The 27,143-nt window shown below is 39.3% G+C and overlaps 1 protein-coding gene across 5 annotated transcripts in view; it reads left to right on the top strand.

The window, feature by feature from the left end:
- LOC124802248 (transcription factor cwo) overlaps positions 1 to 26,884 on the top strand; it is a 162,439-nt gene extending 135,555 nt beyond the window's left edge. For 3 of the 5 annotated variants that reach the window (XM_047263137.1, XM_047263135.1, XM_047263140.1), the window contains 3 exons: positions 19,426 to 19,615; positions 22,803 to 22,994; positions 23,204 to 26,884. In XM_047263137.1, the coding sequence (XP_047119093.1) occupies positions 19,426 to 19,615; positions 22,803 to 22,994; positions 23,204 to 24,213 (1,392 nt within the window). In that variant the 3' untranslated portion in view covers positions 24,214 to 26,884. Of the gene's footprint in view, positions 1 to 17,779; positions 17,930 to 18,044; positions 18,106 to 19,425; positions 19,616 to 22,802; positions 22,995 to 23,203 lie in introns of those variants that run through there. The other 2 variants (XM_047263138.1, XM_047263139.1) reach the window with 2 other exon arrangements.
- The last annotated feature ends 259 nt before the right edge of the window (positions 26,885 to 27,143 follow it).

Genomic DNA, 27,143 nt, shown 5'->3' with positions numbered 1-27,143 from the left:
GGGTAGGAGGGGGGGGGGGCTGGGTGAGCAGGTTGAAGTACGCAGATAGGGGAAGGTGGAGAGTCTTGCACAGGATAAGCAAGTGTGGAGAGCTGCTTCAAACTAGTCTTCAGACTACAACAAGTGTAAAGGTGAGGTAAAATATTTCTTACGCTGTACTGAGTGATTCCATGATAATGTTACAAAGTTTCAGGGATGACGGAGAAGGGTAAATGTGTCAGTTTGTGGTGACGGACCGGGGCGAAAGTTACAAGCGAAAGTCTTTCCGCTGTACTAGCATGAAACACATTTCTTCTACTGAAGACGAGGTCATAGCTCTTCAGGTAAGCATTTTAGAGTCTTTGTTTACCGGAATTTCTTTCCTGTTTTGGTCCATGCTACGCCCTTCCGAAAAAAAAAATTAAATGTCGTGTGGCTAGTGGCTGTGGCCTCCCGTCGGGTAGACCGTTCGCCTGGTGCAGGTCTTTCGATTTGACGCCACTTCGGCGACCTGCGCGTCGATGGGGATGAAATGATGATGATTAGGACAATACAACACCCAGTCCCTGAGCGGAGAAAATCTCCGACCCAGCCGGGAATCGAACCCGGGCCCTTTGGATTGACAGTCTGTCACGCTGACCACTCAGCTACCTGGGGCGGACGCCCTTCCGAAGAAAGGAAAGCAAAGAGATTGTAGGTATCCGAACAGTTTTGGCTTAGAACTTTCGGCTCGGCTGTCTCCGGATGTGGTCCCGTAACAAAAATTCGTTATTTATCCGTCTTCGACATCACTGAAAGTGTGTTACATCATAACGGAATCGTCCTGTATAGTGTTCTCCGGCAGTCGAAGCATAATTTAGAAGACGCGTCTGTCCCAGGAGGGTGTGGGCCGTGACCAGCTCCCGACGTCTGCCGCGCCCGCGCAGTGTAAACGTGGCCCAGAACTTGGAAGACGACATTATTCTTGGCCATTGGCCGCCGCCCATTGTTGACCGCGCTAAATACGTATGACGCTTGTCGGTCAGTTCCGTCGCGATTCGGCTCGCGGCCGAACGGACGGCTGTGCGACGTGCGGGCCGGCACGTGCGGCCGGTGGACTCACGCGAGGCGACCACGTGCCTCGGCCCCCGCCCACCGACCTGTGTGTCGTCCCCCCCCCCCCCCCCGCCCCTCGGCCCGCGCCTGCCGCCTAGTCCCTGTTTTTCCCCTCCAATCCCTCGCTGCTTTTTGAACTTTTCAGTCATGCGGTATGAGGAAATAAATATTACTTTTCAGAGCCAGAATTACCAGTCCGGTTCCATAAACAGGAATCAAAACAATTTAAGAAAATATTTCTGTCCAACCACGCTTAACCATCTTAAAATTAAAATTGACTGGTTTCGAAAGAGATAGCTCCCACCTACATTCGTTATGAAAAGAATCAGAATAATTCATCGTATAGAAACTACAGGTCAGGTCCTAAATGTATACAATAAACGAATTTCAGACCAGGTTAGTTTTATTTCTTATTTATGAATTGATTAGTGGTTTTTTTGTCTGATTCTTGCTTTGGTGTGTGAAGATGGAAACTCGCTTTTCCGAAATATGTTAGTGTTGTTCCGATCAGATTTTAAGGCGAGTAACCCAAATATCTTGTTAAATTAAAATCGCGACCTCGCTTCCTTGTAGCTACAGATAAGCTTAAAGTGGGAAGACAATTTAGAAGGGGGATAAATGCCACGTAACATGAAGTAAACCCAGTGATAATGTTATTGTAAGGTTATGCAATCTTATCTAAGGATCAGTAGTCTGTTCGATTTGCCAGTTTTTCCCTCATCTAATACAAATGCACAGATAGTTTTTAGGATCGGAATTGAAATTCCCATCCAGCTTTCGAATGAGTGTTTCAGGTGTGCATCGAAATTTTTCAATACAAAATATCTGGTCTGCTATGGGGGAATGACACAATTTATAATATCCATGTACTAATGCTCTGGCTAGTAGTATCTTGATATTCTTGTCTACATTTTGTTTTTCTATACGAAGAAAGCTGCAAATGCTTCATTGCCACAGCTGACTTAATATGCTCAGGAATACAGCAGAGATATGGAACTCAAGTGTGCGTTTTATTAGCGAAGAACCTGCACTGTCGCCATGCCGTTGCGCATCTGATAAAATTATAACCAGCTATGTCAAATCAAGTAAGTTATACCTCTGCCTTAGAGTGTCGGACGCTTCTAGCCCAGTTCACGTTGTCGGTTCTCGTAGTTGACGGAATGATTAACCAAGGAGGCAAAAAATATGGCATTACACAGGTTCTACAACTGGCAGCACCCGATATTACAGTGGTTACCGTATTTGGCGATATGATACCCAGGTATGTACACGCCCTAGAGTATGGGGCAGCTCTTGTATCTGATCTTGGACCTCTCAACGATTAACGGTTACCCTCCGTCTTACTCCTCGAATCTTAAAGAAGTGTTAATCATGTGTCACATCGGCTCAGGTTTGCATTAAGATTCAGACATTGCGCCAGGCCTCTGAAAGTCATGGAATTGGCTTTCATCATTGGACTAAAGCCTCATTTCTGCCCTGATCATCGAAGTCACTCGAATAATAAACTTTTCGCTGACCCGGATAATATAGAAAAGCGACTAGCGAAAATGGTTCAAATGGCTCTGAGCACTATGGGACCTAACATCTGAGGTCATCAGTCCCCTAGAACTTAGAACTACTTAAACCTAACTAACCTAAGGACATCACACACACCGTTGCCCGAGGCAGGATTCGAACCTGGTAGCGGCGACTACCAGGACACAAGATCTTTAGGTACTCTACCACAGGTGCTTGCAGAGCTTTAGTGTGAAGCGATGAAGGGTATTAAAATGCCAACAACTCTCACGATACCAAAAAATGTAACGTATATAATAAACACTGATGAATCCAAACAGTATGACCACCTGCTTAATAGCTTGTTTGTCCGTCTTTGGGACGAAATACATCAATGATTCTGCGTATCAGGAATCCGACAGTTTGTTGATAAATTTGTGGACGTATGTAGCATTAGATGTCTACACACAGGTCATGAAACTCCCGTAAATATCGGGCCGCTGACTCGCGTACGCGGTAATGGCACACGATAGCGAAACAGATGGGTTCCATAGGATTTACGTCAAGCGAATTTGGCCGCCGAGACACTATAATGCCCCTCAAACCATTGAGTCACGGTTCTGGTTCCGAGACACGAACAGTTATTCTGCAGAAGGATGGCGTCATCACCATCGTGGAAGAAGTCAAGCATAAATAGATACAGTTGTTCGCAGCTGTCAGCGTGTCTTCGATTAGTACCACGGATCCCACACAAGCGCAGGAGAATGTCTCCCACAGCTTAATACTGCTCCGATCAGCCTGAGTCCGTGACGCGCTGCACGTTTCGAGCCGCCGTTCACTTCGATGACGGCTTTTGTGGAAACGACCATCGGCCTAGTGTAACAAAAATGTGATTCATCCGAAGAGTTGACACGTTTCCATTGATCGACGGTCGAATCCCGACGGTCCCGTACCCACGGCAATCGTAATTGACGATGTCGTTGGGTCAACATGTGAATACGTAGGGGTGGTCTGCTGTGGAGCTCCATGTTCGACAATGTACGATGAACGGTATGATCTGAAATACTTCTCTGTGCACTAGCATTGTGCTCTTTCGGCAGAGGTGCCATATATCACCATCTATCCTGCTTTACAGAGCAGGCAAGCCTCTGAACTCCACGTTCTGCGAAGAGTCGTGGACTTCGAACCATTTATCGCCTAGTGGTAGTTTCACTGTCCTACCTCTTTCCGCAGATGCTCACGACAGTAGCAGGTGAATATTCGACCAGCTTCGCCGTTTCCGAGATACTCGTTCACAGGCTCTACTTGATAATAATCTGGCCTTTGTCAAAGTCGCTTATCTCAATGCATTTCCCAATTTGCAGCCCATATCTTCGCTCGGGTGATCCCCCGTCCGTGTCTGCTCCGCTTAGGTACTTTTGTTACCGCGTCACGTTCTCTCACCGTCACCAGACGGCCTCCAACGTGGTGGTGGGCAGTGGTCGCAATGTTTTGGCTCGTCAGTGTATATTTCATGCCTGTTTTTTTTCGGAATATAGACTATAAGTTCATTGTATTGTCACAACTTAAGAAAAAGATGATGGACGAAGTAATTAGCTAGAATAAATTTTGTACCTTTTTTGGTACATCCATTTTTTATGTTGTGCTTGTTTATTGTAACTGCATAGCTTGTGCATAAACTCTACTAGATGTCCTTTCATTAGCTTCAAAGAGGGCGTCCGTCAGACTGGACTATGAGTGTTTGAAATGGATGATGACAAAATTCATAGTTGGTGTTAAATTCAAGCCGGCCGGTGGCCGAGCGGTTCTAAGCGCTACAGTCTGGAACCGCGAGACCGCTACGGTCGCAGGTTCGAATCCTGCCTCGGGCATGGATGTGTGTGATGTCCTTAGGTTAGTTAGGTTTAAGTAGTTCTAAGTTCTAGGGGCCTGATGACCTCAGCAGTTAAGTCCCATAGTGCTCAGAGCCATTTGAACCATTTGTTAAATTCACCAACACAGTAAATAATCTGTTATGAGTTCTCAGTCGTGTGTGGTTAAACGAGTAACATAGGCAACCCATCACAAGATAAATAGATTGGCCAAACTCTTTGTAATTGTCTTAGATCCACTATCACAGAAACTCGCTACGAAAAAAAAAGGAAAAAACAGCGATCTTGGCACAGCACAGAATAGAATATCAGTATAGAATAACTAGAATGTATCTGCTTGTGAAACCGTGAAAACTGTATTTAACATTAAGCTCGATTGGGATAACGGAAAACATACATGCCATAAGTAATTTAACACGAATATAGAAGTCAAATTGACATATAAATGTTTGCTATCAAAAGCGTGGTGCGGGGCACAGTTTTTTATCGTCACGAAGGAGAAAGATGGAATGATTACACAACTGATGTGTTAGCTAGCGTGCCGACGAAATGTTACAGTTAATTTATGCTGCGTACACATTCAGTTCACAGGAATGAGAACTTGGGATAACTGATGTATTTTCAAAATGTGCAGCGCTCTTCTTTCACTGAAAATTTTCCACAACAGGACATAATAAATTTTGTCCTAGCTATCAGTACTACAAAAGTACAGTCACAATCTGAAATCCCACCCATGATCTCTACCTGATCCAGTGATCAGTATGGTTTCTCACGCAGAGTTATGTTCCTAAAGAAAAAATCACTTACAAACCAGAACAGAGAAGAGATTATCTTATTAATGGAGACGACGTTCAGCAACAAACAGGTTCGATGCGAAATACTCGTATTTTAAATGGAAAATCACCGCGAGATGTATTACATTGCATTTCCTCCTATCATCTGCCGGCAGTGATGGTTGAAGTGATCGCTATAGCAGGTAGAAGGCTACTAATACCAATATTGCTGCCCCTGTTTTGATCAGAACCGAGGCCTGAAGATGGTGTAGAAAAATGCTGAAACTGGTAGCCAAATAAAATAAGTTTGGAAACTAGAAGACTGAAAGGTGTTTAATTTAAAATCCTGTAACGAACAGCTGAGTCTCGCAACAATCTCTAAAAAGATGGACATTCATAGACGTATTTCTTTATTTCTGATCGAAAAACCAAACACCAATTTTCGTAGTTTTAACTTCCAAATTGCTTTAGTTGTGACATTAAAAAAAATTTCATCCCCTATTCCACTCAGTTAAGGGTGAAAATTCGAAAAATCCCCTTTTAAACGAAACCTACAGTATAAGATCAACACCTTCTGCAAATTTCAGTTTTCTATCCTAGCGGTGTGGGCTGGGCGATGATGTCAGTGAATGTGCCTGAATATTTTTCCCTTATATAATTGATTACTCGCAGGATACGAACTATTGACAAATTCAATGTTTTATATCTCTTACGTCACACTAGAGTGACACTGGAACACTGAATTAGGTGCCAAGGGTATGTAGCGGGGACGGAGACTGCAAAATCAATGCTCAGTCTGATAAAAGAACTGTACAGAGCAGAATAGATAACAGCACAGTGATAGCACCGAAATTCCAATCACGTCCGTGCAGCAAGCAAGAGAGCAGGAATGGTGTGGGTCGTGGCTCACATGGCTCATGCGCTTTTTGGTTTGTGATAGAAGAACAAACTTCAGTTCTTAATAAACAATATCAGAAAAATATACCATGTAGAAGATACAATTTTTGCGTCTAGCCACATTATTAACACGAATAACAGAACGACATACCAGGAACCTTCCGTTTGACCACAAAAAGCATTGAGACTAATATTAAAGCAGTCAAATTTAACCTACAACCACGAGAAATCTAACGACCTGAATATTCTCATTTATACGCTGGAACAAGACGTTTATACAGGGTGGAGCAGAGGAAACGCATAGTTTTCACTATTGAATGACTGGGACACGGTTTGATAAAAACAGTAAAAACAACCATTAAGTGATAGATTTTTTAATGCAGTTTTGAAATAGACATACTTGAATTAGGTTCGAAAAATAATGTCTTGGAGATGACGTCCTGCCGGCCGCGGTGGTCGAGCGGTTCTAAGCGCTTCAGTCCGGAACCGCGCTACTGCTACGGTCGAAGGTTCGTATCCTGCCTCGGGCATGGATGTGTGTGATGTCCTTAGGTTAGTTAGGTTTAAGTAGTTCTAAGTTCTAGGGGACTGATGACCTCAGAAGTTAAGTCCCATAGTGCTCAGAGACATTTGAACCATTTGATGACGTCCTTCTTGCTGGATACAAACTTGGATCCTCTTCCGAAAGTTATGCATGGCTCTCTCCAACATTTCATTCAGCATGGCTTCAATTTCCTGACGAATGGAATTCTTAAGGTCATCGATTGTGCGAGGTTTGTTCATGTACACTTATGATTTTAAATATCCCCACAAAAAGAAGTCGCATATCGACAAATCGGGTGAGCGAGGGGGCCAATAAACATTACCATATCTCGGAATAACATGTCCTGGAAACATTTGTCGAACCACTTCCATGGATGCTCTCGTCGTGTGAGGTGTGGCACCGTCTTGCTGAAGCCATATTTCTCTCATGTTCACTTGACGCGTTTCAAATTCTGGACGAAGAAAGTTGTTTAACATTTCAACATAGCTCACTGATGTCACAGTAACTGCAGTTCCTTCCTCTTCATAAAATAGGGTCCAACAATCCTCATCTTTGAAATTTATCACCACACTGTTACTTTTAAACTGTGGAGAGGTCTCTGGTGTAATTCATGTGGGTTCTCCGTCGCCCAGTACCGACAATTTTGAACATTGACGTAACCACCAACATGAAAATGTGCTTTATCACCCATGAAGACTGTAGCATCTCACTCATGAAGACTGTAGAATCTGCATCTTCCATAAAAATTTCGTTCTTTACGCGACAAAACTCTCTGCGCTGCACAAAATCCCCTTCACTAAGCTGCTGGACGATCATTATTTTGTACGGGTGAAACTTACCCAGCGCTACAGCCTGTCGTCGAGCCGATCGTTTCGGTCTACCAAGAGCTGCCGTTCTCACTCGGTCTATATTTTCCAGAGTACGAACTGAATGGGGAAGACCAGGTGGTTTCTTTTTAATCACAGATCCTGTACTTCTAAATGCTGCAACCCATCGGAGTACAGTATTTCGATCAGGCGCTGCACCTCGACGTCAAACTCTAAAATTTTGACGGAAAAGACGTTGCACTGTGACTACAGTATCATTGTTTCTAAAGTACGATGCTGTACGCTCCAACGCTCCATAGCGACTGAAACTGCATTGTATGGGCAGTCTGCCAACATTCATTCAAGGTAAATACCCCCTCTCGTCGCCGCGTACTAGCGGTTCAAAAAACATGTTTCCTCTGCTCCACCCTGTATTATTGCAAGCAGTTTATTGCGCATCAGACTATGCACTAAAGTTCATTTCCGTGGAGATTAACTGTTCCTTTGCATCTTTGTGCACTGTTTTCTTATCAAAGGCGAATGATGTATGTAGTCACATTCTAACGATGTGAAATTACAATAAAAATACTGTGATGCAAAGAAATCAGCAATCTTGCTGTAAAAATAAACTTGGGCCTAGAATTGCATGGTTAAACTGACTCTTTACTGGTGTCAATTGATTTCACCGAAGTGATAATGAAAATCTGCTTCCTAGGAAGAACATGAGAACAAGCACAACCACTGTGGGATAAGTGGAACAATTGGTGCCTTGAAGGGAGATGCTTCTTTTGCGAAACTGCAGACAGTAATCTCTTTTTTACGGCATGAAGCGGCTGATACGGTAGCGTCACTCTCACGTCCCACAAAACCCCAATACTGGCATAAATCAGATGTCGCTTTCGCACCTTTCCTGTGTTCACGAAGAATATATTATTTGCGCATCGTGAAGCAGGTGTAATACATAGTGCTGAACTGTATTCTCCAGTTACCGAAAAATTAGCATTTGTTACGTTCTTCCTTGTTTCTTTTTAGTAGACGACGAGCAGTTAAAACCGCTAATTTTTATATTGCTTTACGTGTTTATCTATATGACAAGTAAGTTATAAATAAACTTACTTGCCATATTTAAAGTTTCATGAAAGATTTGTAAGTGTTTAACTGAAAGCAACCATTTTCCACCCAAAAACATTGACACTTGTTTTGCCTTTCCGTCTGATAGAAAAAGTCGCCGTGCTCAATAGCTTAATTATCCGTAATATTTTTTTTTACTTTTTTTACGCGAAAGAAACGTAAAGCCCTTGTCATTGCCTTTAGATACTTTTTGTGCAAGATATGTCACCGTTTTGTAGCTGTGTTTCCTTCGAATTACTAACCATTATTGCGTTTTTATCGCGGTTAATCTCACATTTGAGCAGCGCTGCTTTCCTCGGTTCTGTCGTTCAACCCGAGATGCTAGGTACCCCAACAAATCACAACATATTTTACACTCTTACCCAGACATCGTTCCAGAAATCTCCGCGTGCTGTGTTATTCATTCCGATCGCCATTCTCTGCTGCACCTCTTCGAATGTTTACTCGGAGCTATCAGAATGGCGAAACTCCGTCGCGAGTTCCCTTGAAATCATAGATTCGTGGTGTTCGTTTTATCCGCATTGAAGCTTTCTAAATGGTAGGTTCTGGGTTACGCAACAGTATTCATCATCTAATGTCGCGTCCCGGCACAGCCTCACTGTACCAGAATGAAGTAAGTGCGAACTGCGTAGTGCAATCGGGACGTTAACGACAATGGGTTAGTTATAAATTGCTGTCAACCTTTATATCGCAGGTGAGAGGGAGAGAATCTCCTTGGTTTGAAGCAAATAAGTTTCCTGAAAATTGGTTACAGAATTGCAATAGGCAGAAAAGACTGATTAGTTTCTATCAATTTTATTCTCACATATACTTATGTGAGTTGTTGGACCATAAACCCCTTAGTAAGATTCAGTTTATTTATTCGGACTTGCTACTTCAAAGCTAATTGCTGGTACATATAAGAAACAAGTACAAAGCAATCACTTGTTCTTGGTTAGCACTGAAATCTCTCTAAGTAATTGAGACAAAGACTGACAGCCTCTGTTCGACACTATTCCAATGAAACTCTAAAAGTCCTACTTGACCTGCAGTTCCTGAGTGTCCACCAGAGTCTATCACCGTCTTCTCGTAGTTGAAGTCTTTATCAGCTGTGTCGGCTGCTACGGACCTACTCGGCCCCGCTGGCGTCTCGCTGCGGAATCTCCAAACTGCAGGCACTGGCTCTGAATCTGCATCTGAATCTCTGCCTCTAGCTATTCCATTGCCTGGCCTTGGGTGCAAGCGAGTTAATTTGTTTCACACGACCCTTTCATTTCTAAGTGATCCGATTGCACAAGAATGCCTATGGTTCCACATGACACTCTCGTTTCTAATTGGTCGGCTTGCGCAAGAATGCCTTCGGTTCCACACGACACTTTCGTTTCTAGCTGCACACAACTTAATTTGGTTCTACACGAGTCTTTTCCGCACGTGACTGACACTCTCTCTTGCTGTATTATCGCCCTGGTGTTTGCGCAAGTTTTCATTCATGCTGCTTCCTCTGGCAGGGATTCAAACACTAAGTTATGTGATCAACAAGCCATACTTGGCTGCCTCCGCCGCTTATCTTGTCCCTACGTCCTGGTGGACTATTTCTTAATGTCGGCTGGCTGTTTGCCTATGGAGCCTGGACTCTTTATTATGGTCACAAAAGCAAGAATAAAAATTAAAATTTTCTACGGTCACAACACTACACACACCGTGGTTTATTAATTTACTATGTAAAGCTGAAATGCTGTATCTGTACGATGTGTGTGTGCCGTGTAGTAAAGTTTAAACTCATAGAGAAGTACATATTTTCTTAAAAATATCCGCTTTCAGCTTACAGCAGATTATATCATGTAACTGGTTCCTTGCTCACAACTAGGAGTATATACCCATTATTTTGTAGTACACTAAAATTATATACCCATTATTTTGTAGTACACTAAAATTATCTAACAGTATTTGGGAATTTTCGTAACAAATATGGTGTTCTACCTGTAGCAGAAACCATTCAAGTCTCGGCATGCCATAAAAATTGATTTTTCGTCTGCTTTTTGGTTGTCTTTCAGCTGATGTAATGCTGACGTTGCATTAAGGTTTCTCATAGTTAATTATTCATACAGAATGTTCCGTATCCTTTCTTGTGATGTCTCTAATACTTCAGCCTTCAGCTGTTGTGAGAATTCTCAAATAGCAGTCGAATGAGGGTAATATACAGGTCGCGGACTTCTAGATATGTAAGGGTTATCACTTATTCCTGCGACTGATCGCCAGTCGTGTACTCAAATTACATAATATGTCATTCCGTTTATTGCGTTGCATTTGTCATGGTGAGGGCCAACGGCAAATCCTTGCATGAAATGTCGATCCTCAGCAACCTGACGAAGTAATGATTGCATGTGGAAGTTACGCCGGTTACTCTCGAGTAGCGTGATAATGATTAACGAGAATTTTCATACTCCTCCATTGGACAGGTTCCGTCGGCAGTGTATTAGATTTTAGAACTTTGCCGACTAAAATTATTCATCAAATTCATAAACTGGCCAAACTGTTGAGCTTCAAGTGTCTCTCTTACCACAGATCCAGATGTTAAATTGTTGTTAAGCGCTCGTAAGCTCCAAGTTTGGCGTCCTAAACACAAGCCAATCAACCAACCGACCATCGATATTAGATTTCATAACTTTATTAAAAGGGTCGTTTTCCATTTATATTTGCGCAGAACTATCATTAAGGTTAATATCGATTTTACTATTGCTTCTCAATTCTTCTAAGATGCAGCTATTACCTGAGGTGCCTCATAAATTCTGTGGTGAAGTGCTTTACTTACAGTCTATTGTGTCTCTCCTGAGACTCGTCAGGCACATTTTATCTGGTGTTTCTGCAGCAATTTGCAATTTCGTTTTTGCAGTGTGTAACTAGAGTCGGTCCAAACAAATACTGCCCTTCAGGTCTTCTTGACAACTTACGAAACTATATTCTCCGTGCGTGTGGTCGGCTGGATTATCTGATCTTCGAAAATTGTAATGTAGGCTATTTCACAGCTTTTCAGGTTTACTTGATTACTAATTAGACGTCAAAGAACAACAGTTTTGAAGCATTCGTGTACGCTCATGGATAAGTAGAAAGACTGGTAATATTCGCGATAGACAATTTCAAGCTCTTGATAGCCCATGTTTCCCTTCGTATACATGGGCGGCCGAAAAAATTTTCGCCAAATGGGGAAAGATTCAAAACTTACCAGATATAACTGATTCGGTGACTATGGAAACGTGTAGGCCCCAAGAACTACATCTGATACGAAGTACACCAAAACTTATTGTACCCCAAAAGACAGGTATTTACCTACTTAGTATTTTAAGGAAGATTACTCTGGCAGCCAAATGACAAGCCCTTTTCATTAGTACATGCAAAGTATATTTTTATGTTATCAACATTAACATGGGGGCCACATTTTTGACTGATTTATTCGCGCTTCCTAGTTGAAACTGAAAATTAAAAATCTGGAATAGGGGAAAAAGTGGAATGACTGTAGAAAATGCTGCTGGATATCAACAAAAAATACCATATTAATACCCCTCGAAATTAAGAAACAGGGAATAATCATTTAAAAAGGCTTATCTACAACAAGTTGTATGTAAAACTTCACAACTGTTCACATTAATGGATTTATTGTATTACTTACATGATTTCTTTTTTTAGCGTCAACTGGCATAATTGAAGTGGAACGAAATGTGTTTCAAAGCTACATTTTTTAGGAGTTGGTTAGGTAAAGTGTAGCGCAGGGCCAGTATACGACTAGATGAATGTGGGAAATCTCCCGAAACAATCCTTAAATTGGCCAATAGAAACAACTTTTAGCAGCATCAGACTGCAACAAAATAATTCTTGTATCTCCAGATTGTCATATTATGAGTATGACGACTGGAATGCAGAATTCGTATCTCTGTGACTGCATTTGCTCCCATAGACATTAAGAAAGTACCATTTCTGGAGAGCACATCTTTTCATCCACGAAATTTCATACCTTTTTCCGTTTAAATTCTTCATTTGTGTGGCCGTAGTGTCCGTAGTTGCATTATAATTCTTGAGGGTATTTTTGTTCTGTCGTTGCAACTACAAAAATTCGTGATTTTTTTTTCACCAGACGCGTTTCGCTTTATTGGGGCAAAGCATCATCAGTGGCCTGTAATTAAGTTATTTACCTTTTGATTTGCTTTTAGATCGAAAAACGTTTCATTAAGAATAGGTTGATTTGTACTTATGGTGATTTTTCGTCTGATTTCTCACTTACATCGGGAAATGCCGACTGCTAGCACATCGTTGTTTTTCTGTTAGACGTTGATAATTTCTGACTAATTTTTAGATGTTCCGCAGCACTATGCATTTCTTTTCCCTTTCTACCGATTTGAGATTAAGCATAGAGATACACATCTATAACAGCACGGCAGTGTTCTTCCGAGTGTAAAACTGAATGCAGCATCAGTAAGGCCGGTATTACACTATCAAATTTCTTTGTCAAAGATTTGATCAAAGATGTGATCCAATATTCCTTCCAATATATTTGACAAAGATCTTTGACGGAGCGCTAGAAGGGGTACTACACTGTCATCAAATTTTTCGTCAAAGTTCAAGATGACTGACAACAACTTGTTATTAACCGCAGCAGTTCTACGTACTCCAATTGCATTGTGTGCACATGCGGAAAAGTGGGGGAAAAAATGGAACCATACATACGAGGTTGACAGTCTTAAAAGTCCTGGGATTACAACTTGATAATAAATTCAGTTGGGAGGAGCACACCAGAGAACTGCAGAAAGGCCTTAACAAATCTGTATTTGCAATTCGAGTGTTTGCAGACATAGGCAACATAAAAATGAAAAAGCTTGCATACTTTCATTCCATAATGTCATATGGGATAATATTTTGGGGGTAAATCTTGAAGTCAAACAAAAGTTTTCAAGGTCCAAAAGCGTGTAACACGTATTATTTGTGGAGTAAATTCACGGACCTCTTGCAGAAACCTCTTCAAAGAACTGGGTATACTAACTACTGCCTCTCAGTATATTTACTTCTTAATGAAATTTGTCGTAAATAATATATCTCTTTTTCCAACAAACAACTCAGTTCATACATACAATACCAGGAACAAAAATGATCTGCACAAGGACTTAAAAGCACTTACGTTAGTTCAAAAAGGGGTCCACTACTCAGGAACACCCATCTTCAATAATTTGCCAGGAAACATAAAAAATTTAGTTAGAAATAAAGATCAGTTTAAAAGGAGCCTGAAAGGCTTACTACTGGCCAACTCCTTCTACTCCATTGGCGAAATTTTTAATAGAAACAAATGATGTATTGTATTTATTCATGCTATTAGTATTGTTATTTCAGCTTAAAAAAATCGACATCTTCCACATCCACGAGGATCTCCTCAGCACGGATCTATGGAACGAAAAACTAATCTAATCTGGGTGAAGCTGTGGGTTTTACGACGACACGATAAAAGCATTCAACAAAACTTGTTACGTGAGCTTACAGTGGAAGACGTCAAGTCGTACATCAATTACTTAAGAATGGATGAGCATACATTTCTGTATGTGCTCAATGAAGTGTATCCTCATATCACAAAGCACAATATTCACTTAAGAACTGCTACATCTTCAGAATACAGGCTCACTATAACACTCCGATTCCTTGCTACAGGAGAGGGTAATGTTGGGTTAGGGTAGGTTAGGTCAGGTTAGGTCTTCAATCGTCTTAACCTATTTTTGTATTCAGGGTGCCTCACGTTGTAAAGCGCCTCATCAGCTTCAGACATCTCTATTAATTTTGTAGTTGTCGGCACACACCAATTGTATTTACCGGCAATGGTTATAAAAACACTACAGACGACAGAGCGCTGCAGCGATGCTAGCGCTCCATGTGGTAACATGTCACATTGCAGTGAACAGATTTCTTTGATAAAATATACAGCGAGGCCCTAGATTTGATCAAATATTGGACGACATTTGACAAAGTCCCTATTACACCATCAAATATCTTTGACAAAGATATTGGACAAAGAAATTTGTTAGTATAATACCGGCCTTAGACATCACAGGTTTTCTTTTTCGCGGAAAAATGACAAACTGTTGTTGTGATTACGTTGTGTGCCGATTGGAGGAGGTGCCCTGGTGGTAACCGGAGGGGCTAGCATTCATAGGTGAGGAGAACCCTACGTCATAATGATGTAACGCTACGTCATCGTGACGTAAATAATCTAAATCGGCTAAATGAGTACGTATATCGACCTTTGCAGTTGTACCGATAACGTCAAAGCTAAATGTAAATACATGTGTACAAACGAAGTGGCAGGAGTTGTGTGATATGCTCATCCCAGCTGAATGAATTGTTAAATGTAATCCCAACAATTTGCGATGTTATTGTGTATTTCATGAACATAATTAATGTCTGAGCGAAGGAGCCATAACGAAATAAAAAAAAGCTTGTCATTCTTTTTAAATCCGATGAATCGTGCATAAATCGTGTGGACAGAAAAGTGAAGTAATTAATTATTAAGCTGCAATCCAAAGAATGTGGGATGTTATTGTGTGTTTCGTGAACGTAACGAATATCTGAATGAAGGAATCATAACCATAACGAAAGTTTAGAAAGTGTCTAGTCATGTTTTCAGTCCGATTAATATTGAATAAATCATGTGGATAAAAACGTGAAATAGGAAGAAATTAAAGTGTTAAGTATTTTTATAAAATCCAATGAATTGTACATAATTCATGTGGGCAGAAACGTTAAACTGAGAAATTGAAGTGGTTCTGAAGATAATTCCGAATGTTGCTAGAAACATTAAACCATCTAGTTCCATTTAATTTTGCCTTAGTGTTGTAAATCAGCTAAGAAAGATAGTGAAATCTTTCAGACTGTCTTCATGGATCTGCTCGAAAGTTCTCTCATCCCCGTTAGGGCCCATGTTCAGAACGACGTACATGCTAGCAACACCGGGCATAGGACAATGAAAGCACATAAACAAATAACAATGCAGATTCAAGACGCACACAACAGTCGATATTCACAGAATGCACACAACAGTCGATAGGACAACTCGTGAAACTCATGATGACGCGTGCCTACGTCACTATGACGTAGGGCTCTCCTCACCTAGCGTGAGATGAATGCTACCCAACCCCAGGCGGAAGACTGGCCCGTTTAGGCCTGCTGCAGCCATGTTGATGCGCTGGGAAACGGCAGTTGAATCGGTGCATAAGGTTTCTATAGACTGTGTGCCTTGATTTGCGATTGTCCCAGTTTCGTCGAAGACTTGGGGCAAACAAATTGTTGTATACGATTCAGACTATCCTGTTCTTCGGTCCTATAAAACAGTGATTGCAATGCATCAAATGTAACCAAAGAAGCAAGCGATTTTTTTTTTCCACGGAAAGTACTTTGCGAACAGCTCTCTTATATTGGTTTCAGTTCGTCTTGGAACACCTGCATAATTTCGGATTTTGCATTTCCTCTGTCCCGTTTTTGGAGCATTACCTTACGCCAATTGATAAGAGCTTGCTAATGAGCTTTGGTCAAATTGTGCAGAGTCAGTAGGGAACATAACTTCTTCATAGCTAACAAAGTGTTCTTGCAAAATCGAACGTACTGCGACATGAATTAATTTCCCTTGGGCACGATACGGATGTGTTTTGGAACAACATGGGTGATTTGATTCACAAAATTCGTCGTTAACGGGTGTAAAAGACCCTGACGAAATTCTGACAACCAATTCTAACGAACCTTTTCTATGGGTAATTGATTACCAAAGTTAAACGAAGCGATCGAGGAGTTGTAATAGAGTCGGGCCATTATGAAAAAAGAAAAAAAGTCCTCTCACAAAAACTTTTGTGCAGAATTTCCATTTTTGCGTAACACTCCTTCCTTAAATGCTTACTGTAAACAAACTACACGAATTGTTTCTGAACTGCCATTGTTTTAACATTAATATAAGACAAATTTTAAAACAGAACTAAATAAATCACATCTGAATAGCATGGTCGTTTGTCAAAGCTTAAAAGGTGACCCTCATAATGATTGTAAAGCGTATCGAATAGACTTTGTTTCCTACCGTATTGTTAGATTTCTGTCTTTCGTTGTGTAGTCACAGGCTTCAGGTTTCCTTAAAACTGCAACTTTCCGTTTTTGTACTTTCCGAACTAGTTGCCAGTCTTTCCGTCCGCCTGATTTTTGTGGAAGAGGGACTGGACTAGGTATGACGCAAGTTTACATCGGGGGCAACGTGAGCTCTAAGTCTCATATGATTTTATTTTACGGCTAGGGCTCTACACGACTCTAGCACCGCAAAGGCCCACTGAATCGAATGTCTTCAACAGTTAACTCTCAATATCGCACAGTCTCAGGTGCAGCGAAATATTCTGTTTTCAATGTATTTTTATTTTATATTAGTTTTTGTCCGTAACACTTATAGTCTTCCCTTTTTGATCAATTACAGCGTATCTCCGTCTGCTGCAGAGATGCAATGTAGTGGCTTCAAATGGCTCTGAGCACTATGGGAGTTAGAACTAAGGTCATCAGTCCCCTAGAACTTAGAACTACTTAAACCTAACTAAACCAAGGACATCACACACGTCCATGCCCGAGGCAGGATTCGAACCTGCGACCGTAGCGGTCGCGCGGCTCCAGACTGTAGCGCCTAGAACCGGCCGGCTGCAATGTAGTAGTCAAGCAATAACTTCTATTTTTTTCAAGCTCGAACACCAATCAACCCAAAACACAAGTCAATACGAAGAATACTAATAAAAATCAAAGAGTAAAGCAGATCGTCCGTACGCTCGTCGCCGCAGGATAATGCTGCGTTTCTTGTGCATTCAGAGGTGTTCTTCCGGCGACTCCCACACCTTCAATTGTCGTACCTCTTCAGCTCACGTACGAGTGCCAGTATTCGAAGAACCCACCATTGGGTAATACAGAGACGAACTGTAGCATTTGTAAGTTATTTTTTGCTCCTGTTTGCAATTTTCGTGTACTGCCATCAGGAGGCCAAAAATAGCTGTAGCGCGTTTCAGCCACGCACCGGCGATCGCCGCTCCCTTCCTCGCTGCCACAACGTGAGCGAACCCGTGAGCGCGAGCGAGAGGCGTAACCTGCAACGTGACGTTGCGTGCCCCCACCACCGCCACATAAAACATGACTACCAGGGGGCCAGTGCTACAGTTGCAACCAGACTCTGATGAGAACTTGTGGTGTCAGTCGCGGAAATCTTGGATAATGGTTACGCACAATGCCACGATGCTGGAGCAGCATTTACTTGTAGCTGGAGAATCTCCTCTGAATGCGACTCAGCGAAATAGACGGCGTTTTCTCAATAAAGAGGTAAAAGCTCATGTGGAGTGCACCGAAGGTGTTGTTTCGATTTGCACTGTACTGCGTTCTGCTCACGTGCACGTGCACGTGACGGAAGTCTTCGGCGGAATGCCTGGTGATGAGTGCGTGTTCCCATTACTTCGTAGCAACAGCGCAAGAGTTTCGCTCTATCGTCGTCGAATATGGTGATTTACCTGTCTGAATTTTCGTAAAAACTTGTAACGGAAGCGAAAGAACAGAGTAAAGCGAAACATTACACCGTCACAGAACAAAAAATATTCAGAGCATGTGCGAGTAAGATAGTTATCAGGGTGGCAGTGTGATGAAATGTTAATATGAGTGACGATATTATTGTACGGGGAAAGGTCTGAGGACCAAAAAGTGCCGGTTTTACAACAGTGTCATGTGTATACGGAATATTTATGTTTTGATAAGCCGTGTTCATTATTCTGTATTATTGGACAGTAATGATCATTAGAGCGCACATGAGATGAAGGAGATGGGTGCAACACGTTGTGAGGAATAGTATTGTATTGTATTTTTATTGATCCAGGCAATCATAGTATTGTACAGCTGTACATATGATATTGGATAGGTCAAGGGAGCTATTTACAAGTAATTTTTACAAATTGATTTTTACATTATTTTGTAGCAAGGAAATTATCTATCTTAAACAAAACCGTTAATACAAATCATAGAAATGTAAGGTTGTACATACGATATTGGATAGGTCAAGGGAACATATTTGCAGGTAATATTTAATAAATTGATTTTACATTATTTTGCAATGAGGAAGTTAGCTATCTTTAACAAAACAGTAAATACAAATGTTGTATGGTAAAATACAAACAGCCAATACAAATGTAATAGTAAAGTAGTCCAGTGTATTTCATAGACATGCACAGTATATAATTTTCAGACCTAATTGAACATTTATCATATTTTTTACATTTTTAACCCCTTTCAAAAAAATGATCAACTGCATAAAAGCAATGGTCCAAGAGATATTCTTTTTAACTTATGTGTGAAGGCTCTTGGGTTCTTTGTTGCTTTGATTTCATTGGGTAAATTATTATACATTTGTATCCCAACATTTAAAACACTTTTGGATTTGAGCTACGAATTCCATGTAAAAAGACTTTTCATTGTAATATAATTATATTGCAGAAGTATAGCTTATTATTCTACGGTTGTAAGGATCCAGTGAAATACTGTACAGTACTTCAGGAACGCATGGGAACAATTCCCTTACTGAAGCAAGAAGTCTAGTTTGTGTATGGGTGGTGATACTATATTATGTACCAATTTCGTCACAGTTTTTCGCGGCATTATTACTGTGACAGCAATAAATTCTATATTAATTTTCAGTTGTGTTTCCTTACATTCACTTGCATAGTCTTTGGCACATAAAATTTTAATTAAATATATAAATACAAAAAAGGTGTAATTTACACAACCCATACCCAGCAAAATAAAAAAAAAAAAATTGTTATGTTCTGTTGCAGGATCCAATGTCACATCGCATAATAGAGAAGCGGCGGCGGGATCGTATGAACAATTGCCTGGCTGACTTATCACGATTAATACCAGCGGATTACCTGAAGAAGGGCCGTGGTCGCATTGAAAAGACAGAGATAATTGAGATGGCTATCAAACATATGAAGCATCTTCAGTCTCTGGCGTGTCCTCAGCTAGGTAAGAAAAAAATCTCGTTACCATGGTACTTGAGCATTCAAGAGTGATGTGGCTGGCCAATGACATAATTCTCCCTAATAAACCTCTGGAGTGATTGGGAACACTGAAGAAATAATTATTTTGCGTAAGCCATCACCTCTGCCCCTCTCCCCATACTTCTTATGGAGAATTAACATGATTACTGTTACTTTTTAGTTGTTATCGTTTAGAACTTTTGTGAGACAATGGCAGATTAAGATTCATTAACCCATGAGGAGCATTCCGAGAGCTCACTTGCCATAGAAAGCCTTGAAGTTGGAACTTAAGTCCTTATTTGGTACACAATTTTAAATATGTAACAATCTGCTGCTCATTGGGAGTCTATTTATTTTATAAATTTACAAGATTATTTTGTTATCTGCAAATAACTGGCTTCATTTATGGACTGGAGGAATGTTTCCGAATGGCTTATGGTGATTTTTTGCTGATTATGTTGAAATTTTCTTTCCTCTATTTTGTGATTCATGTGCTTAATAAAACAATCCTCTGTGTTACTTATCATTGTAGCTTCTAATATCATGCTTTTGTGGTGGTGGTGGTTGTGTTGATGATGATACAGGTTTCAGGCCCCTCGAAGACATGATTATCTTCTTCTAGAATATGTATCAAGTGTAACATATGTAATAAAATAATAGTAATTTTCCATTCCATTTATGGTAAGAAATTTGTTGTTAATTAGTTAAATAGTCACCCTATTCCAGAAATTCTTTTGGTCATAATACACATTTTTCTCCTATACCACAAATTTCAGTAAATTAACAGTAGACAGCAGTAGGGAGATATGAATATAAATATAAGTATCAATGAAGAAATTAGGAATGTCAGTTTCTTGTTTTATGTTTAACGAGAGTTCGTTGAATGCCTTTGTACAGGAGCACATAACACTACTCTGAATTCTAGACAAAGATACAAAGACTTCATGAAAATTATACCATTTATTGTTTTATGATAATTGATAATGGAAATCATAGTTTAGCTGGAATTGATAATAATTTTCAGCAACAAAAACAAGAAGTTAATGGACTGGGGAATCAGTGTAAGATTCTAAGACCCTTACAATTATATAAGCTCTATACATTGCACTTACTTCCTGCATATTAAGACAGAGGTTTAATTTTCTCGTACAAGCCATACTGATCAATGGACTGAACTAGAAACAACAGCAGCATATGGATTATAAATAGAAAATCAATCCTTTGTCTTATAATACTTAAAGGAGGGCTTTTCAGGAAGTAAGTGCAATGTGTATAGCCTAAATAAGTGTAAAACTGTGTAATCACAATTTTTTTTTTTATATTTTAGGACACAAATGTAAAACTTGCAAAGAAGTCAATGCTACCATCTAACGATGGGTAATGCCCAAAACTTTTAATAGTACAATAAAATCATTTCAAAGAAACTTGTGACTAGTTGTAGTATTTCCTAGCGCATAATAATCTGCAGTTTCTACTTTTTAGTGACACGGTGTATTCAGTAATCTCTTTAGGGATTGTATTTTTGAAACTGTCTGCTGAAGCAAATATAATGTATCTGTAATTCATTATTTATTTGGTGCCACTATTAGCATATAATCACCAAATCTGGAAGCTAATGATTTCAGTGTGTCATCATTTTTGCCATTTATTTTTTGTGAGCACAATTTCTCTCGTGATGCATGGCATTTTATGTATATGCATATTATGGAGATTGCTTAAGGGGAGTCCTGTGAAACCAGCACAAGAATTTAATACTCTTATAGAAGCACCATACTGTAAAGCATGCTGCCCAATCTCTTGCACGATGAAAATGTCCTAAAAATCAATTAAAAGTTTAACTAAAATTTCTGAGAAAAAAATCCCAGAAACTATGAGGCCACGATAGTATATTACACAACCATTGAAAATGAACATACAGCCCAATACTAGTCTGGCCAAAATAAAAATAATCCACAAACAAGCAGCGTTGTCTAAGCATATACGTAAAATGTCTTTCTTTAATTTCATACAAGGTGCGAGACACAATGAATCTCAAAATTTTAGCCTTGTTTGTGTTAAGAGAAAAAAAGCTTTTAAGTGCTGTATGAATAAGGTTAAGAAAGAGTTAAGTTCTCCATCTACACTCTCTGCTTCACAAATATTTTCTCTTAATTCTTCACATAGTTTTTCTCTATATTCTACGATAAAGTCACTGTTCATGATTCTGAGCATATGATTAACTTCTCATGGTCAGGGTTCATAGTCATGTAGAATTTTTTAAAAGACAAATATGATGTTCTTTAAAAAGTAAGCAGCATAATATTTTACCATCATGGTTAGATATGACTGATTATTGCTTTTGCATCTAAATCGGCAAAGACAATTGGATCTAAACACAAACTGTCAGTGACTGTTGCACTATGTCCTATTCTCAGAGGAATCTTCACTGTGTATAGTAATCTAGATGTGTAAATCAGCATTCTATCTCATTGATCAGTGTTATCTTATGTACAGTATTTAACATAAATTTCACATAGATATTTTACCCTCAATGGCAGTCTACAACAGTAAAGTACAGAATTATTAACGGTAGTATGTATGAAAGGTATTCTCAAAACACTTGGAAAACGCAGTCATGTCAATAGTCTTGTGATCATACATGTACATATGCATTAAGTTACAATTGCCAAGCTATTTAAAAAATTATTATCAGCTATTTAAAAATTATTATCATTACAGACCTTTCATAACACCATGAATAATGCCTAGTTGCATATAAAGTTGTCTGCAATATATTAATCAAAATAAAATAAAGTGCAGGAATACCTGAAGAAAGTTGCAAATCAGGTGATCAGACTTGCAGTATTTATTTTTGGCTGTGGTAGTGCCATGGCAATAGGTGAAATAACAATGGTCCAAGAGACACTGCTGTGTTTCAGTGATGATTTATAGTCTGAATGTGACCACTGAGGCACCAAGTCCTACAATAAGGACTATAACAACCACAATGTTAACAAGAGTGTAACTGTTACAATCACAATAAATCTCTTGTCATTTCTTATTAACTTTGCTTGCATTGCAAGATGCTGACTTTGGATTGTCTTGTAGGAAAATAAATGTAAAGGGAAATGTCATAAAAGTAAAAAGTTTAGTTTTTCTGATTCTGTTGTCTTATATCAGATTTACCATTGCAGAGAACTGTGACCTAGTGCCGGAACACACTCAGCCAGGTCCAATTGTACTGGAACATTATCGGCTTGGTTATCAGGAATGTCTGTCTGAAACTATGCATTTCATGGTTGAAGTAGAAGGATACTTTGCTGGGGATCCTTTGTGTGTCCAACTTATTAACCACTTACAGAAGCACTGTGACAAAATACTTAAAGGTAAGGCCAACTCAGTCCTTTTAATATTATAAGCCCACTATTTACATTGTTAATAACTATAAACCATGTACTGAATCATTTTGAAGCAACATATCAAAAACTCGTTTGAAACGTTTCATTGTATATACTGAGCTGTCACTGACAATATGTACAATTTAGTATTCAATTGACCAGATCACCTATTTACTTTTATTTTCCACGCTCTCCAGGTGACAGGATCAACTTCCCACGAACAAATGTGGCAGAGACAACAAGCACTTCTTCTGGCAGTTCTGGTGGTTACGGGCACCATTCGCGACCCATCGGTGCAAGTTCCGGCCTCGGATCGAGCTCTTCACCAGGTTCAGGATCTGGTTGCAGCTCTGATTCAGGCAACAAGGATACTCCATCAGAAATGCTTACACAGAGGCAGACAGTTGCTCCAGTTCCCGGGATCACTGTGGAAGACAGAGAAGCAGTCCGATGCAGTCAGTTACGGGACATGCTGCAGCAACATCCATCTGCCACTGTCTCCTCTTCAGCAAGTATGCCATCAGTTGATCAGAGTTCAGCTCCCACACTTTATAAGTTCAAGAACAATATCAAGCAACGCTTCACAGCAGAACACGATGCTTCATCAGTGATACCTCTGTCAGAAGTGTGTAATGGCAGCAGTGCCAAGAGAGCACGGTACATGTCGGAGATGAGTGAAGAAACAGGTGGAAGTGCAAGTAACATCCTAGGACTGCCTATTTTGACAGTAGATGCGAAACGTCGCGATAGTGAAACGTGTTCAGTTCCGTCTTCTCCTCCGTCACCGAAGTACAACCCTCCGATGTCTCCAGTGACAGACTTGGCATCTCGTGTTACACCTCCTTCGCCACCTCAGCCTTCACAACCTCGGCACAAGTCTCACATTCCACACAGTCGAGGAATTCCTATATTTGCTTTACATTCGAAAGGTTCTTTCTATATACCTCTGACTTTGGAAGCAGAGGTTTTGGCACCATATTTAGCTGCAATAGGTGTTGACACTGATATGGAGAACAGTCATGACATACCTTTGAAGTCTGTTGTGCTTCATCCTGTAACTATATCAGTCAATTTCCAGCAGGCACAGAACAATATAAAAATGCATCACATGAACTCTTGTTCCTCTTCCATACCTTGGAAGATTGATTCTAACGGATTTTCTAGTACTGTGTCCAAGTGGCCTGTTTGTGTTCAAGACAGAGGTTAGACTATTGAAAACGGTGCAGTGAAAAGTTTCAGAATGGATGCTCTCATAATTTATTAAGCCAGAACAATGTGGCGACTGAATTCTGTGTTGTGTGTGAAATGTTTTTTACAATATTTGTCAGAGCATGTTGGTATATGCCTCACTGCAGTTGGAGGGACTAATTTGGTGGGAAATATAAAGTATAAACTTGTATTAATTCTTACGGTCTCAAGCACCTCAAGATTTCTACAGACTGATATTTCTAGTTGAACTAAAGTGAGTATACCAGTGATATGCCTTAATACAAAGTATTTCTGTGTACTTTATGAAATGAATTTGCACTATGTGTCAGGTATTAGTAAGGAGTGAGTAATAGAATAAAATTTTTGTGTACTGATGAATGGTTTGGAGTTGTCACATGACAAGTTTTTGTCAGGATCCAGTCACTATGTGATTTACATGAAGGTTGAAGTCGATAATTCAATTAACTCTCCACACAGTAATTTAAATGGTTTGTTTCACACCTACAAATGTTTTTTTTTTTTACAAAGGAAGTTGTTATGTTACATCAGGCAAACTGTTGTAGTGTAATATTTATGCTATTCAGTTTGCACATTTTACAGTTTTTTAGTTAAAATCTTTCATTTATTAGTGGTAGAAACTTTACATAAACTATTTTCAATTCTGCAAGAAGGTAACTCTTTCTTCTGTTTGACATAGAATGTAGCTGATACAATGACAGTTTGAAAACTCCACAATATAAGTTTATGTTTAACTATATTTGACCAGCTTAGTGCCTGCTGCTTCACTCTTGTAAACTATATTGACTGCATAGATTTTTTTATAATATGTATAACAAAATTTTTATGTTGATACACATGTTGTTCATGTGTAAATGTGTACACTATAAAAGAGTAAGTGACCCATTAATGGCTGCCAGTCTTTGGATAATTAACATATTCCAGTGGGTTCAATTCAGTTTCATAGAACAAGTTTAAAAAAAGGAAGAGACAAATTGAATGAGTGGTTCTATGGTCTTCAGCCGGTACTGAAATCTCTCATCTCAAACGGATAATCCAGTACGAGGAATCCCAGTTAAATGTGGTATCTATTTTATCATCAGTAAAGATTAGTTTGTATAGTAATTACAATGAAAGTAATTTTTTAGACATACACTTACTCCACTGAAAAACGTCCATTTCGTTTTCTATGCAATTCTGATAAAGCCGATTTGTTTGGTGGGTGCTAAATAGCTTTATTTTATTTAGTTCACAAATTGCAACACCTTCTAAATTTTTCACGCTAATTGAGGTTATAGAAACATGGTCTTTTCCAAATGTATTTATGATGAAAAAGTGATTCTGGTACCTGGAGTCCAAGGTCTTTTGAATCTCACATAACTATTGCTGGCAGTCTCATGTTTGTGGAATCACATTCTTTTTGGGTTTAGCTCAGAAAAAAGTGGTAGTTGTAGAAAATGAAAGGCATTTCCATGAAAATTTGGTATGAACAAATTGCTATTCTATGTGTATTGGTACCTGAACTCATACTTGGGACAATAAATCATAGTTTTGCGTGCTTTGGATTGGTCCACACCATTGCAAAATGTTTACTGGTCATTAGTTGTGGGAGATTTACCTCACTGCTCTTGTGTGCCCAGCATCTGTTAATTTCTGCCTAGCTGGGAAGTAGGAAACCTGAAGTACGAGACAGAGCTTGATGTCTTGGTTGTTTTCTCTCAGTATTTCAAAAATTATGCTAAATAACAATAAATGTGAAGCAGCAATAGCTTTGGTTTTGTGAGCAGATTTGAAACTAACACAATAAATTAAGAGAGGAAATTCAGCCTCCACATTGCAATTTAAACTGTTTATTGTGTTGATGTGAAAAGAGATTTTATATAACATTGTTACTGATATTTAGAATTATTAAATAACATAGTCAGTGACCGACATTCCTTTCACAATGTGGATTGTATGTCAGCAGTGTATATGTTTTACATAGGGTGAGACTGATGTAACTTCTTGTGGGTAATCTTCAGACTTTTATAACAATTTGTGACAGCCTTCCATAACACTTTATGATTTTGTCCATCTTCTGATTTCTTCTCATGTAGCTTACTGAAAAAAATTAACATTGCACCAAATGACAGATTACTGACATACAACATCTTACAAATATGTTAATGGATTTTATATAATGGCAGCTAACAGTGTCAGTCAGTTCAATTTCTGATAATTTCTCAACAGAATTAGCACTTTATTTAACTTCTTTCTGAATATATAATGTGCATGAATAGCATATCCAGACATTCAAAGGTAACATGCATTACTCAGGGCTTACCAGACTTTCAAACAGTGTCCATTAAATTTCTGTCAACATACATTACTGTACAAAATTATAACAACATTGCACACTGCAAGGTCTGATGTGTGTTATTTATTATGCTTGCATGACTTTTTTTAAAAAAAATGTGGTGTGGACATGATACACACTGCTATGTAATGGTAAATATAAAACTGATCATTTGAGGCTGTGATGAAATAGTGACTGTGTAACTAATTGAGATGTGATTGAATGGAAGAGAAAAATATTTTTTGTTGAAAAGACTAAAGATTCTATTGTTACTATATTTTTTAAGTTACAAAATGAATTTATTTACAATATGTTGAAAGTGACTGAGGATTGTAAGTAAAAGGATTTATATGTAAGTTTTATATGTAAATAAAAGAATGTTAACTATCTGGAGTTATTTCTTGGACAAATTGTGTATTTCATTTATAGTTTTTAATAAGGAGACATATGCTGTATATATGTAAATATAAACTTCATTTAGTTTATCATCTTGTTACAAACAGATCCATTAAAATTCACATTTAATATTCCACCACAAAAACAGCTAGTGCTGGAAGAATACTGTGTAGGTAGTTGCGCGTAATTTCAACAGGATC

This window comes from Schistocerca piceifrons, chromosome 1, assembly GCF_021461385.2.
Source record: "Schistocerca piceifrons isolate TAMUIC-IGC-003096 chromosome 1, iqSchPice1.1, whole genome shotgun sequence".
Classification (NCBI taxonomy): Eukaryota; Metazoa; Arthropoda; class Insecta; order Orthoptera; family Acrididae; genus Schistocerca; species Schistocerca piceifrons.
This window is presented reverse-complemented; position numbering and strand designations above follow the sequence as displayed.